Source organism: Acartia tonsa, chromosome 13 (genome assembly GCF_053477335.1).
Source record: "Acartia tonsa isolate MP-2025a chromosome 13, ASM5347733v1, whole genome shotgun sequence".
In the NCBI taxonomy this organism is placed as follows: domain Eukaryota; kingdom Metazoa; phylum Arthropoda; class Copepoda; order Calanoida; family Acartiidae; genus Acartia; species Acartia tonsa.
Window position 1 is genome coordinate 36,819,524 of NC_137272.1, and position 17,498 is coordinate 36,837,021.

At 30.3% G+C, this 17,498-nt stretch overlaps 1 protein-coding gene across 1 annotated transcript; it reads left to right on the forward strand.

Moving 5' to 3' along the window:
* The first annotated feature begins 6,046 nt into the window (after positions 1-6,046).
* LOC145335274 (uncharacterized) lies at positions 6,047-16,467 on the forward strand. Its single transcript, XM_080181013.1, has 9 exons — positions 6,047-6,104; positions 9,392-9,463; positions 10,098-10,183; positions 10,950-11,000; positions 11,934-12,020; positions 12,267-12,324; positions 13,114-13,186; positions 13,306-13,382; positions 13,490-16,467. The coding sequence occupies exons 1-9, from the start codon at positions 6,062-6,064 to the stop codon at positions 16,465-16,467; spliced, it is 3,525 nt and encodes a 1,174-aa protein (XP_080037139.1). The 5' UTR covers positions 6,047-6,061.
* The last annotated feature ends 1,031 nt before the right edge of the window (positions 16,468-17,498 follow it).

A 17,498-nucleotide genomic window follows, 5' to 3' on the forward strand; every position in this document is an offset into this window, starting at 1 on the left:
AAAACGAAGTAGGGGGGATTGTCATATTTTCACAGTAGCTTTTCTCCCATTTCTAGCCACAGCGGGGTTAATTTCCTAATACTGTTGGGCAATCAATAACATTTACCTAACCTAACCTAAAAAAAAATATCAATAGCTTCTATAAATAATAAGACGAAACCCGCTACGTTGTCTACTTTCCATGAGCCAATATAGTTAGTACACAAGGATGACAACAGCCACAGTAGCAAAGCACATAAAATTGATAGTTATTTATCCTGGCGAACAAAACTGATATTACAGTATGGCCATGTATCGGTTCTAATCCAGCAGATATTAATCGGTTTCGTATCTACAAAACAATTTTAGTATGTATAATTGCAAGTAAAAGACAGACAGATAGACAAGTTGATTTATTAAGTAGATTTTAATTGGTTGGCAGAATCTTCACTTGAAAATTCAGCATTATATTTTCTTTAAAAATGGAGAAAGATACATTTCTCTAAAGAAACTTGATGCCCTCTAGAGCATATATTATAGACCGATGGACAAAATATATTTTTTAAAAGATGTTATTTTAAAAATTAAGTACAAGGTATAAGTTTATTTTTTATATTCAATTCATAATATACACATAAACATATTCTTATACAATTTGAGACATTAATTCTCAAAGTTTTATAATAATATTTTCTTATTTGTAGGTTTAAAATCTTTGGGGACTTTAAATGAATTTCGACTAAGTTGAGTATTCTAACGATTTAATTACAGACTGAGTAATTTTGTATATCATCATTGGGAGGTACTTTAATCTATCCCTTTAGATCCCTGATACTTTTAGCTTACTTTACGCACCTATAAGACTCTAGCGGCACTTAAGGTGTGGGGGTGGGGGGGTGGGGGGGTGGGGGGGTAAAAGGACGAAGTCGAACTCCCTCCATTTTCATTTAAGATATAAAAAGAATTAAATATTTTTTGTGGGGCGGGGGTCATTTTTATAGGGTGGAGATATCCTCCACCAAAGTATTTAAAACCCTTCCTTGACCTATAATAAGTTTCACAGTAAAATAGAACTACATTTATCGGGTCAACGGTTAGTGAGATTCTTCGCTACAGACCAAAAAAAGCTTACTACATTATAAAACAGGATAAATAAGATAAATACAAAAGGGTTGGAAAGAGGGTTTATAATTATGTCTCATTAAAATAGGATTGGAAACTATTTTGCAAGTCCATTAGAGCATGAATGAACCACATAGAAAACTTTATGTGTATTGTATCAACACTAATAGGAATAAGAATTAGCTAATATGATCGGAAACAATTTCTATTAATACAATTTCAATTCAAGGTTACACCCAACCTTTTTATTTACATAAGGTGATATTGGAACCTTTTTAAAAGCGAAGCTTTTCTATAATTAGGGTAGGTCCGTACGTCCGTCTGTCACTGGATAGCTTTATCGTTAATTTAGGCATGTTAGAATTGTCCATTCGATTTCAAACTTTGCATGGTGATTCCTTTGGTAGTTAGGTACGATTTAGAAAGTGTAGCAACTCTATAATCATTACAAGAATGTCCGTACGTCCATTTAAAAATGTTGATTTTTTTGATTTTTAACAACAAATTATTATGTGATCTAATCATCCAATCTAAAAATTTAAGTCTATTTAAACATTATCCTATATCAAGCAGTTTTTCAACAAATTTTGCTTCGACTCTTAAACATTTATATTCTGATTATTCACTTCTGACACTAGTGTAAATGTCCGTTTGTCCTACCATTTCAGTGCTTAGCTTTTATGGATGTTGTCATCCCTGTTATTTTTCTTTTTGGTCAATATTTTTCTATCTTTAATAATACCATGAGATGTATTAGGGTAGACTTAGAGATTCAAAATTCAAAAATCCTAAATGTTAAAAAAAGTAAAAGCAAAAATCACATTCTTATTTAAACTAATTGCTTTATTTATTGACATAGGTATCTCTAGGATATTCCCTTACTTATGATATCATGGCTCCATTATATTTTTTAAAAACTGATTTCAATAATAATACTCTTGTCTAATTTTAGTTTAACTTTAAGGTTATTACCATTAAATGTATTTTCAAGTATATTTTTTATCATTATAAACTCTTTTTAAGATTACTCTTCATGAATTTGTATCTTTATTGGTTGCAATAATTTTGAAATGTTTGATATATTTTACAGACATATATTTTATAATATACCTCAATCTGATGTAAAGTCATTTATTGCAAATTCTAATACCAAAACATTTTTATTGTTTGGTGTTTATATTTTTTTAAGTCATAGATAAAGATTAAACTTTTTTTAACCTATTTTTGAATGGGGGGTCAAAAATATACTAGGACACCTATAGAATCAGACTGCAGAGCCCAAATTTGAATTAAGTCCCCAATGAACTTTTATTGGGGGATTTAAAAATATTGACCAGAGCAAAAGGTCTTTTTTTACTTGGGGTTATACTGTAACTTACTGAATAATTTTATATAATTCACTTTATACTGATACAATAAAAAAAAACATTACTCTGTTCAAAGCAAATATTTTTTTTTTCTAAAACATTAATTTCATTGAAAAATTTAACATAATACAATAAAAACATAATTCTAAGGTCAAACCAATAAGAGATCTTCTTTCATTTCAATTCTTTATAATTTCCGAAAATAGTTTCCACAAAGTGACATATTTCCAATGTAGTTAAATAATTTTTATTTAATTAAAATTAAAAGATACATACTTTTTAAAAATATTTTTAAAAATAAGTTTGAATAATATTATTTTATATCATATTTGTATATGTGACAAAAATAAATTTGTTATATTGTTCTCATTTTACATTATTTATCCCCTTACAGCCAAGTTTATATATTGCAAAGAATTAATTTTTTAATGAATTGATCAAGAGGCCTAATGTTACTCTATACCAGAATACAATATTTATGAAGCAAAACACTCTAAAAGCTACGAATTTTACCCAAATAAAAAAAAGACATTTTGCTCCGATCAAAAATGACCAGAGCAACAGTAAAAATTAATTTTTAAATCTCCCCAAAAAAGTTTTTTGGAGACTTAATTCAAATTTAGGCTCTGCAGTCTGATTCTACTGTTGTCATAGTATATTTTTGATATAAATTTAAAAAAAAAAAGGTTAAAAACAGTTTAAGAGCGAAAAAATGTTATCAGTCCTGAGTAACATTGATTTTAAAAAGTCTTTTGTAACATTTTGTACTGGAAGGACAATTTTCAAATTTTATGTTTTCATCAATAATTATTTAATTGTACTATTGTGACTATTTTACAATCAAGTTAAATCAATTTTTGATTATGAAAAAAAAATTAATCCTCTGAATTCTGAAATTATGAAAATGGTTTAAAATTTAATTTGAATGTTCAGGTTCTTTTTTTAGGATTAACATGATAAAACACAATTTTTTTCAGAGTTTGAATATTTAACTATATTCATATTAACATCTATAGCACTATTTAAAGTTATTTTTAATACAGTTCAATCTTCATATTTTCAACAAAAAATAGCATACATGCATGAAATCTTTTATTTAAACAGATTTAGTTTGTTTCCAATTTTAAATCAATCAAGTTGTTGGAATAGAATATTTTTTTAATGTAAACATTGTCTTTAAAATTATTTGTGCATAACAGTTGGAACTCAAGGATTTCAATTGATAAAAGAAATAATTGGTGTAATATTCCACACTGTTTAAAAGTACTTTAAATGGAGTGGGGACAAAACACCTAATTTAAAAATGCCTAACTAAAAATGCCTATATAAAAACACCTAAGTTTAAAAATACCTAATGTTAAAAACACCTACGTTAAAAACACCTAATTTAAAAACACCTAATTTATAAATGCCTAATTTAAAAACGCCTAACTAAAAATGCCTAACTAAAAATACCTAATTTTAAAAATGTCTGATTTTAAAAATGCCTAATTCAAAAATACCTAATTTTAAACTATCTAAACGCCTAATTTAGAAATGCCTAATTCTAAAATATCAAATATTTTCACTAAATACCTAAAATTTTGATAACATTAATCCAATTGGCTGATTGTTATTGCTAAAGGATCTTGCTAGTCGATGAACCAATATGGTTCATTTTTACATAGACGTCTAAGGGGGGGGGGGGGGGGGGTAAAGTGGGGATTACCCCCCCCCAACGAATTTGGGGGTGTCGTAGGCACCCCTAAATTTTTTTTCATTTTACCCCCCCCCCCCATTTAAAATTTACCCCAACCACTTAGGAGGGTGTATTTACCCCACACAATCAATTGGGGGGGGGGGGGGGTGGGGGGGTAAATACCCCCCCCCAAAAAAAAAATAAAAAATCTCTAACAAAAAAAATGTTTGTGCGCTTCGCGCACATTTTTAATACTAAATATTTAATAAAACTTAAATTACCCCCCCCCCAGAAATTTTACCCCTGGGGTAAATTTTGGGGGGGGTAAACAAAATTTACCCTGCCAACAGATTTCAGGGGGGGTAATTAACCCCCCCAAGCTAATTTTACTCCCAGGGTAAAAATTTTTTTGGGGGGTTAAAAAAAATTTGCGGCACGCTTCGCGCGCCATTTTACACCCCCCCAATAAAACAAATTACCTCCCCCTTAAAAATTTTTTACAATAATGCTTCCCGTATGTCATGGGAAGGTTTTGGGGAGGTTACCAACACCTTCCAATGAGAAATCACCCTTTGAAAAATCCCCCCCCTCCGTTTTTTAATATTTCTTCAATCTTTCTTTATCAAACTAGAACAAAAATGGGGGATGATTAACTATCACCCCCCAAGAAAAAAAAGGGATGCTACGGCTACTTAGGTTAGGGAAGAAACCGAAAAAATTAAAATTCAACCTTTGAAATTCTGGAGGGGGGGGGGGGGGTCATGAACCCTCAATCCCTCCCTCACCCCAAAGATGTAATTGAATTCCCCTCCGCACTGCAATCGCCCCTAGAGGCCTCTAGGGGGCGTAGCCGCCGGTTTAATATATTTAACAACAGTTTTAAGATATACTTAAAATTAGGTTTTTTTATATTAGGTATTATAAAATTAGGCATTTTTAAAGTTAGGTGTTTTGTCACATTAGGCATTTTTAAAATTAGGTATTTTTAAATTAGACATTTTTAAATTAGGTATTTATAAATTAGGTGTTTTGTCACATTAGACATTCATAAAATTAGGCATTTTTAAATTAGGTATTTTTAAATTAGGTGTTTTGTCCCCACTCCCTTTAAATTGCATAAGTCTGTCTTAAAGGAATCTCTGTAATTTTCTTTTATTTGGTAAATTTAGGTTTCAACTTAAAATTCAAATTTTTAGAACAAAACAAGGCATATTTTTGTTGAAAGTTATTAAAAAAAATCTATAATACAAGTAGAACGATGTCTGTCTGTTTGTCTGTTTGTTTGTCTGTGTGTCTGTTTGTCTGTTTGTTTGTAGCGAAGGATATGGCTAACCGCTGAACCGATCGGGTTCTCCTTTACAGGGTAGCTTCTCATAGGTCCCGGGAAGGTTTATAACTATTTTCTTGAGGGTGGGAAAATTTAAAATACCCCCCCCCCCAAAAAAAAAAAAATTTTTTTTAAAACTTAAATTAAAATAGTGGAGTCGACTACCCCACACCCATGAAAAAAAAATCCCCCCCCCCCCCCCCAAGGAAAACTTATTTTTTAAATTTAAATTATGAAAAATTGGTTTGATCAAACCTCTTGGGGCAAAGCCCCTAGAGGCTAGGGGCGAAGCCGCTAGTATGTAATAAAACATGATAATTCAAAAATATTTGTCTTTTTAAAGTAATTTTCCTGAACATAATTTATAATGCTTTTACCCTGGATTATATGGTCCTTCTTTCATGCTCTTCAAGGCAATAAATTTCAAGAAACAGATGTTTTAAAGCTTATTGTTTTTTAAAAATCTATTGTTAGTAAGTAAATACAAGGCTACAGTGTTATTTCTTCTTCTGTATAATATGAATAGCTAAAATAAATAGAACAACTTTTTTATATATTAATTTTTATAGTTTCAGAGCAGATAGTAGCATGTTTATAGTTTTTTTGTTACTTTTTTGTGGACAAATTCATGGTAAGTTCAAATTCTATTGTTTTGATAACACAAGTCATAATAATTTTTAGATTGTACATCATTCAAATCTTTTATTTTAAACTCTAATTCAACAAATAACAGTTACAGCATAATGAAATTAAATCAAATGCCATTCTTAGTCCATTGGTAGTTTTTTAACTGATTTTCTGAAAAGAAGGCGTCTTAACTTTTTTTCTTTTTATTTAGAATAGCTAGACAGTGCTTTTAGTATGTAGTAGATGTAAAATTTTCCATAGAATTCAGATATGCAATCGGTTTTTTTTGTAGACCTCTTATTTTTGAAGTAATTAAAGTTTTTTAAAAAATAATTAAGTCGGTTTTAAGGTACTAAAACGCAACAAAATAAAAGAAGAAAATTGCCACTATGAACAAAAATAGTAAGATCTTTAATTTGATACCTTACTTTTTAAGTTCTGTTGAGTAATTATTGAAAAAATCTATTTTTTTAGCCTCGTTTTAATCAAAACTTTAAACCTAAATATTTTCTCTCACAGGCATAAAAAATATGTGTTTATATATGACTTTAGAATGAGAAAAATATTACAAATCCATTCTAAGCAAAATTGAAAAAGTTTTATAAAATTATAATAAAAAATATAAGTTTATTTTAAGAATCATAATTTTCGGCTTTAAAGGGTTGACTTGAACAAAACCTGAACAAAACCTATACAAATGTACATACACTGTAATAGATATTTTTTAAATACAAGAAACAAATATGCATTTTTAACTGCATTGTTTTGAAGTCTATAAACAGATTGGAGCAAATTTGTACATAATTTTTCATTCTTTACATGTTATGTAAGTATCACTATTTTTATTGTAGTATCTATTGTATATATTGTATGAACATTATCCTTTTTTTTGTCAATTTTATTGGTTAAGTTTTGAGTTGAAGCTTCTTGATTTGTCAATTTTTGATTGGCTAGTTTAATAGTTACAATTAAGTGTTGCCTGTAAAAATATAATATTTTAGGCCAATTTTTTTTTAAGTTTTTACTTTTTTTCAATTTTGCTTAGAATGGATTCGTAATATTTTTCTGATTCTAAAGGTATATAATATATATGAACCCATATTTTTTATGTCTGTGTGACAAAATATTTAAGTTGAAAGTTTTTATTAAACCGAGGTTAAAAAAAAAGATTATTTCAATAATTACTCAACAGAACTTAAAAAGTAAGGTGTCAAATTAAAGATCTTACTATTTTTGTTCATACTGGCAATTTTTTCTTTTATTTTGTTGTGTTTTAGTACCTTAAAACCGACTTAATTATTTTTTTAAAAAATTTAAATTACTTCAAAAATAAGAGGTCTACAAAAAAACTGATTGTAAATCTGAATTCTATGGAAAATTTCACATCTACTACGTACTAAAAGCACCGTCTAGCTGTTCTAGATAAAAAGCAAAAAAGTTAAGACGCCTTCTTTTGAATTTATGAGATAACAGTTTTAATTCTGCAAAGAGAATATTTTTGACTTTTGGCATTTGATTTCCCAAAATGAAATAATTTCAAAGATTCTGCTTAAACTGTTTTTAACCTATTTTTTAATGGGGGGTCAAAAATATACTAGGACACCTATAGACTGCAGAGCCCAAATTTGAATTAAGTCCCCAATAAACTTTTTTGGGGGGATTTAAAAATTAATTTTTAGTGTTGCTGTAATCATTTTGACCGAAGCAAAAGCTCTTTTTTTACTTCGGGTAATATTGTGGCTTACAGAACATTTTTATATAATTCACTTTATATTGATACAAAAAAAAAAACATTACTCTGTTCATTGGAAGTAATTTTGTTTTCCAAAACAATTAATTTCATTGAAAAATCTAACATTTACAATAAAACAAATAATTCTGAAATCTAAGCAATAAGAAGTCTTGTTTTATATAATTCTTTACAATTCAAAAAAAGAGTGTTTTCACAAAGTGACGTATTTCCAATGTAGTTAAATATTTTTATTTAATTAAAATAAAAAGAATGAAAACCATACACATAAAAGATACATACTTTTTAAAATTATTTTAAAAGATAAGTTTGAATAATCTTATTTTATAACACATTTGTATTTGTGACAAAAATAAATTTGCTGTATTGCATAAACATTTGTTGTCATTTAGCCCTTTACAGCCATTTTTTATGTTTTTAAAATAAGTGAGAGAACACAAACATGTTAATGTTAATTCGTTGATATATTATAAAGAATTTACTTTTTAGTGAATTTTTATAGTAAAATCATAAGGCCTAATTTTACTCTATACCAGAATACAATATTTATGAAGCAAAACACTCTAAAAGCTACGAATTTTACCCAAATAACAAAAAAGACCTTTTGCTTTGGTCAAAAACAGTAAAAATTAATATTTAAATCCCCCCAAAAAAATTTATTGGGGACTTAATTCAAATTTAGGCTCTGCAGTCTCATTCTACTGGTGTCATAGTATATTTTTTATATACGTTTTAAAAATAGGTTAAAAACAGTTTAAAGCATTTAGTTGTTTCTTTGCATTGTCTAAGGTGCGTTGAAAGCCCCCTTCCCCACTGGTTTTTTCTATCTCATTTTCTGTGTGTAAAAGATAAAGAGCCCAAACTGCGTGACTTTTTAATTATGGGTATGACACATAACTGAGAGTTGAATTTTTTTGAATATCTCCATCCTGTGCCACGGGATGCCAGCAAACCTGGCAAGGTCATCAGTTAAAGAGCAAAAATAGTTTTTGACTTAAACAAAGCATTTTATCTTAACAAAATACTAAAATATCCTCTAGTAGTACATCCTCATATGAAATACAGATGTTCAAATCAATTTCAGGTTCCAGGTATGATCCTCCGGGTCCTGATCCTCCAGGTCTCCAGCCCATATTTTGTTTTCCCGCCGACCGCTGACTGCGGCGGCTGGCAGCTGCGACCGAAAAAATTGTTCTTCTAGCTTCAAAAATAAGAAAAATTACAGCCGTTTGAAATTTTTAAGTAAAATCGGACATAAAAACAAAGGTTGTTAAAAAAAGGGTGAACTTTGACTCACTTAAGGTCGGAAATTCATTATCAAACAGGAAACCGATTAAGGTGCGACATGGGGCTCGACTGTTAAGGGTTAAACTCATTTTTATATTGGTAGACAAAGGTCTGATTAGGACAGATGTTGAACTTTTTCAATTCTAAAGAATATATTTGGTAAATAGTTGTAGATGGAAAGATAAAATGTTGCTAGATTTGATACTATTGCTAATTTTTATTGGTCATCCATTTTAGTCCCTTGTTTCTTTAAGGTGAAACAACTTTATCATGGTTTGAAGAGGATTATGAATATGTTGATGGAAAGCTAAGAACCCAACCTCCCCGTAAGAAAGATGACTTACCCTAAATTTGTAGATTTATGCTTAAAAACTAGAATAAAAGCTTTTGTAATTTTTTGTTTTTTTAGCATGGATAAGATTTGGATATTAAATGCTTTGTGCTACAGTCGATTAACTTTTTGGAGGGAAACATTTAAATAAAACAAAGGGTTTTGGTAGTGATGCACCAAAAAGTGATGAAAAAATGCTTACAAACATTTGCTTCTGCTGGGTGCTCGGTCTTGATTTGCGGCTTCTTAGAATGATAACAAAAGATTAAATAGTAAACTCCATTCCAATGACATTTACAGTATTTTTTGTAATGGGAAATTACATCCCTATTTGTAACTGAGGAACACGGAATTATTTGTTTTCAATCAAGACCAATACCCAATCAGAAAAAAAACAAGATTGTAAACAAAAGATCTCACAATTAAAGTTAAAAATATGGGACATAATTCTCATTTAATTAGATCCTGGCAATGTTTCAGGAATGGAGTGTATTTTTTCTTCCTCTAAAATAATATCTTTATATATAAAAATAAGATTTTCCTTCTTCTAATGTAGGAATGGAATTTCCAAGATTATCTTCTGGTTATACTATCAATGGGTGAAAAGTTTAATTCATTCTGTTATTTAGCTTGTCAGTATGAATGTATGACAAGTGAAACCCTTGCCCAAGCTCTTCAATATGGATGCTGGAATGCAACATCTGATCTTTCTGGGGTAATATTTGCTGTATAATACTACTCAAATAAGAAAATTAAATTTAGAATAATATTTTAAATTGAAAAAAATATATGATTTTTTTCTTTTTAAACTAAATGGGTCATCTCAAAAAACGCCTATCTCAGAAAATTCCTATATAAAAAAAAACTTTATTTGTTTCCATTTATTATGTGCATAAATAATTTTTCATCCAGGGAACCCAAGGGCATTATCCGCTTGTAATGGGATGCCATACTCTTATAACCACTGGTGGATATTAGGTTAAGTAACATCCAACAGACAACCAACTCTTTGATTGCACGACGTTTGTCTTGGAAGTTGTTGTTGTAGTTGTAGCTATGAATCTCTGAAGTTAGGACTCAGATGCACACGGAGACTGGAAGTGAGAATACTTTGGCCAATTTTAGATTGGTAAGCCTCGCGCACAGCTGATTGTATTCTATGTTACATTACAAGCTGATCCGCAATTCTCGTGGAAGCTACTCAATTATTACATCACCCTGGCCAAGAGTTTTGGCAGGTGTTCCATATTAGGCCACCCTAATTAATGGCACTCTCATACGTGGAGCATGGATGAGGGAAAGCATTGTTAGAGCTGCCTGATTTGTAGAATCTTAACTTCCTACAAATCTCCCCTTTTTTGTCTTGGAAGTCCTAACTGTGCTTGGTAATGAGTTGCGCCTGTTGAACCAATGACAAGCGGATGCGCTACATGATAAGCTTTAGTTGCGGATTAAATAAATTCAATATAAATAATGTTTAGTACACAGAAGCAGAACTGTCAGCAGAGCTTCAAACTGCTATAAAGCTCACAGTAAGTTATTCAAATTTAATTTAAAATAGCTAACTGTAAGTTCAGGAAATTTTGAATTATTTTTACACTCTATAACTATAACAAGGATGACAACATCCATAAAAGCAAAGCTCTTAAACGGTCGGACAAACTGACATTAACACTTGTGTAATGTCAGAACTGAATAATCAGAATGCAAATGTATAAGAGTCAAAGCAAAATTGTAAGTAAATTTGTTGAAAAACTGCTTGATACAGGATAATGATTATGGACATAATTACATTTTTAGGACTTGATTATAGAGTTGCTTCGCTTATAATATTGTACTTTGTTGTCCCAGGAATCAGTAAACCAAAAATCAGACCAATAATTAGGTCACATACAAATTTGTTGTTAAAAGTTTTTAAAAAATCAACATGTTTAAAATGGACGTACGGACATTCCGGTAATGATTATAGAGTTGCTACTCTTTCTAACTCGTACCTAACTATTACAGGAATCACCATACAAAATTTGAAATCGATAGGACAATTCTAACATGCCTAAATTAACGAAAAAAAAACTATTTAAAAAAGTAAAAAAATCAACATGTTTAAAACGGACGTACGGACATTTTGGTAATGATTATAGAGTTGCTACGCTTTCTTAATCGTACCTAACTACTAAAGGAATCACCATGCAAAATTTGAAATCAATAGGACAATTCTAACATGTCTAAATTAACGAAAAAAGCTATCCGTTACGGACGGACGTACGGACGTACGAACGGACCGACCCTAATTATAGAAAAGCTTCGCTTTTAAAAATGTCATTAATGGACAAAAAATCTTAGAATTTAGATCTTTCAATTTTATAAAACCTATTGAAAGTTCTTTCCTTAAAGATTGACTTATTGATATTGATAATCAACTGAAAATTTATTTATAAATTGAGAGTCTATCAATTAATATTAAGGTAACTGATACAACAGAGCTAATTGGTCTTGGAGCATGTACAGCTTATCTGCTGCAAAAGGGTACAACTGGAGTGTACAGAAAAACTGTAAGTTATTTCTTTAACATTATAAGGGCTTGTTACAATTTCACTTATGAATTTTAAGCCAAATTCGCCAAAAATTGGGCACCAATGATTTCTATGATTATATTAGTCAATTAAAGAAATATTTTCATAGGGAATGTTAAAGATGAATAAGATAGACAAGAGGGATATGGTCCCATACATTAAAATTTTACTACATATATTACAAAACCTAATATCTTAATCTTAATAACAAGATCTTGTTATCAGGCAGCAGAAAGAAGAACCCTCATGGAAGGATATTTTAATACCACAAACACACAGCTGGGTAAGAATGTTTAATAAAGGTACTAAGAAAGAGAGGGAATGTCTGATTGAGCAAATAGGAGAATCGCATCGGTACATACATTTAATTTCATTGGTTGAAATTTTGTACACATCTTGTCACGAATATATGTTTTTTTTCATTTCATACATAGTTAAAAGTCAGCTGTAAACAGTATATTTTCTTAGTAGAAAGCTTTGCGGAATCAGAATTAATTGCCCAAAAATTTCGTTTAAATTTGAAAGCTTCGAAACGAGGTGGATTCTTAAAAAACAAGTTAGGCTGGCTACTCGCTGGTGAGGCAAAATTATTTTTGTGAAAAATCCTACAAAATCGTATAAAAAAATTTACAAAAATTAAATAAAATATTAAGGGGTTATTAACATATGATTTTGTTTAATTTTTGTAGATTTTTAATGTGCTTTTGGATGATTTTTCACAACAATAATTTTGCCTCACTATCGAGTAGCGAGTCTATAATTTTTTAAGAATCCACATCAGCTTGAGTCGAAAGTAAACAATACTTTTGTCTGCTAGAAATGTTCCTTCTTAGATTTGACGAAAAAGGGGTTCAGAATATGCTTCTATTCTTCTATTTCTATTGAATGTTTTAACCCAAATAAGCAAATCATGAATCTTCAGGAATGAAGTTGCATGTAAAGTATAATATATATGTATGAAATAAAAAGTGTATGTTTATTTTTAAATCTATAAGAAATTCAAGAAAATTTTCCATATAGATATATCTAAATATTAGAGGAAAATTAAAATATATAATTGATATTTTTTCAGCTGTGCTTGCTGTACAAATAACTTCAACACATGAGCTATTTAACACTTATTATTCTATTCTCACCAACATGTTGTAAGTATCACCTTTTTGATTATTTTTTTTGTCCTTATAATTGATTAATTTTTACTATGTTCAGTGAATACATGCTTGTTTAGTGTACTAATTATGTACACAGATTATTATTTTTTAAGGACCATTAAAACTCTGGGACTTACAAAAGTTTCAAGTTATAAATTGGCAAAAGGAAATTGTGAAGCTCAAAAATTCAGTAAGTTATAAATATTTACACTTTGATATCAACTAAATTCAGCCATATTTATTTATATTTTTCTTTACCATTTAGTTAATATCTATTTCATAATTATTTTTTTTCAGTTGACTTATTTACTGCTACAACAACTACATTGGCAAGTACCACCACTACAACTACAACTATAGATTCAACAACTACAACTACAGATTCCACAACTACAAATATAGATTCAACAACAACAAATACTGATTCAACAACTACAAATACAGATTCAACCACTACTAATACAGATTCAACAACTACCAATACAGATTCAACAACTACTAATACAGATTCAACAACTACTAAAACAGATTTAACAACCACCAATACAGATTCAACAACTACAAACACAGATTCAACAACTACAAACACAGATTCAACAACTACAAATGATGGTTCAACAACTATTGATACAGATTCCACAACTTCAAATACAGATTCAACCACTACCAATACAGATTCAACAACTACCAATACAGATTCACCAACTACAAATACAGATTCTACAACTACAAACACAGAATTAACAACTATAAATTCAGATTCAACTACACTAAATTCAGATTCAACAACAATAAATACAGATTCAACCACAGCAAATACAGATTCAACAACTACAAATACAGATTCTACAACTACAAACACTGATTCTATTACTACAAATACAGATTCCACAACATCAAATACAGATTCAACCACAGCAAATATAGATTTAACAACTACAAATACAGATTCTACAACTACAAATACAGATTCAACAACTACAAATACAGATTTTACAACTACAAACACTGATTCTACAACTACAAATACAGATTCCACAACATCAAATACAGATTCAACCACAGCAAATATAGATTTAACAACTACAAATACAGTTTCTACAACTACAAATACTGATTCTACAACTACAAATACAGATTCCACAACAACAAATACATATTCAACCACAGCAAATACAGATTCAACAACTACAAATATAGATTCTACAACTACAAGTACAGATTCTACAACAGCATATACAGATTCAACAACTACAAATACCAATTCAACAACTACCAATACAGATTCCACCACTACGAATACTGATTCTACAACTACTAACACAGATTCAACCACTACAAATACAGATTCTACAACTACAAACACAGATTCAACAACTACAAATACAGATTCAACTACATCAAATACAGATTCAACCACAGCAAATACAGATTCATCAACTACAAATATAGATTCTACAACTACAAATACTGATTCTACAACTGCAAATACAGATTCTACAACTACAAATACAGATTCAACAACAGCAAATTCAGATTCGACAACTACAAATACAGATTCAACAACTACAAATACAGATTCAACAATTACAGTAGCAAGTACCACTACTACAACTACAACTGTGGATTCAACAACTGCAAACACAGATTCCACAACTACAAATACAGATTCAACAACCACAAATACAGATTCAACAATTACAAATACAGGTTTAACCACTACTTATACCGATTCAACAACCACAAATACAAGTACAACAACCAACCTGTCTCCTTCAACAACAACAAATCCTTGTGCTGGATGTCCATACAGTAATACTGCAGTATGTGAACTTTGGTGTGCTGTATTTTCTCTAAAATCAAGTGTTATAACTTTAGTACAAGGCAAAAGAACACTAACAACTCCGTCCAAATTTGTAAATATGACTATAACTGAACAGAATATCATAACTGCTTTAATCCAATCTCATACATTGATGGAGTCTTGCTGTAGTGGAGGAGTATGTCAAGAATCTGAAATTACTACACTAGCGGCACAAATTTATACATATCGCACAGAACTGATTGCAAGTGGAAGTTTGACTACTGCATTTATAGAAAGTCAAGAGTATTATTTCAATCAAATAACATTATTAGAAACAAATTGTGGTACCACAACTACAACTGTTACGACAAATACAGATAGCACAACAACAAATACAGACTCAACAACTATTAATACAGATTCAACAACTACAAATACTTATTCAACAACAACAAATGCAGATTCAACAACTACCAATACAGATTCAACCACTACTAATACAGATTCAACAACTACAAATACAGATTCAACAACTACAAATACAGATTCAACAACTACAAATACAGATTCTACAACTACAAATACAGATTCTACAACTACAAATACTGATTCTACAACTACAAATACAGATTCAACAACTACTAATACAGATTCAACAACTACAAATACCAATTCAACAACTACTAATACAGATTCCACTTCTACCACTACTAATACCGATTCAACAACAACAAATACAGATTCAACAACATCAAATACAGATTCAACAACAAATACAGATTCCACTACTACCAATACAGGTTCAACAACAACCAATACAGATTCAACAACTACTAATACAGATTCCACTACTACCACTACTAATACCGATTCAACAACAACAAATACAGATTCAACAACATCAAATACAGATTCCACAACTACCAATATAGATTCCACAACTACAAATACAGATTCCACGACAACAAATACTGATTCAACAACTACAAATACGGATTCAACAATTACAAATACAGATTCAACAACTACAAATACAGAATTTACAACATCAAATACAGATTCCACGACAACAAATACTGATTCAACAACTACAAACACAGATTCCACGACCACTACAACTACAACTGTGGATTCAACAACTACAAATACAGATTCCACAACTACAAATACAGATACTACAACATCAAATACAGATTCAACAACTACAAATACAGATTCTACAACATCAAATACAGATTCCAACACAACAAATACAGATTCCACAACTACATATACAGATTTAACAACTACCAATACAGATTCATCAATTACAAATACAGATTCAACAACTACCATTACAGATTTAATAACTACAAATACAGATTCGACAACTACCAATACAGGCTCAACAACCACAAATACTGGTTCAACCAGTGGCGTGCGAACCGAAGGGGGCACTTTGGGCAATCGCCCCCCCCTTGTCCCCCCATAGCCAAAGCCCCCCCTGTCCCCCCCCCCAAATGTTGAAAAATGCCCCTTTTTGCGTCCCCCCTGGTGAACAAAAATACCCCCTCTCCAAAGCAAAACTGTCCACAGTGCGTATGAAGGTGCTTATACTTTTGTATCAGAACCTAAATTGGGACATAGTGCATTTCATTACCCTAGGTTAGGTAACTTCATTTCACTTTTCAATAAAATCTAAAATGCAGCCGTTTTTAAGGAAATTAGATTTGAAAATTTCAAGTTCAATTTTCAACCACTAGAAGTTACCGCATAATCATGACAAGAAAAGCTAAGATTATTTATTTAAAATTTTGAACAAGTTAGCTTTTATAAAGTTCTTCATAAAACCACTCCTGAAGTGAGTTAATTAATGTCTTTTTTTATCAGTTGCTTTGCTAAGGTCACGGAAATTCAAACTTAAATAAATCATATATTCAGAGGTTTTATGACAGACTTTATAAAAGCAAAGTTTTTCAAAATTTTAAATAAATAACCTTTGCTTTTCTTGTCATGATTATGCAGTAACTCCTAGTGGATGAAAATTGAACTTGAAATTTTCAAATCTAATTTTCTCAAAAACAGCTGCATTTTAGATTTTATTAAAAAGTGAAATGAAGTTATCTAACCCAGGGTAATAAAATGCATTATGTCCCAATTTAGGTTCTGACACAAAAGTCAAAGCACCTTCATACGCACTTATTACTCAATTAATCATACCATATTTGGAATTTACCAATAATGACCAATAATTTTTTTAACTAGTGATTTTCTCTGCTTCTATAAGAGATAGATGGCAACTTTTTTATAACATTCCTATAATCAAGAAGCATAACCAACTATAAAACATCCATGGCAGTTGGACTGTCATTTAGCAGGATTTGGGCTATTTTTATATTTTACATATTTCCCCTTATCTTTGGTGTTTTTGGTCCTGTTTTCAAACTTTTTTTGGATAACAGTATCAATATAATTTTTTTCCATTGTTCTTAGCATCCAGTATTTAATCTACTTTAACTGTCG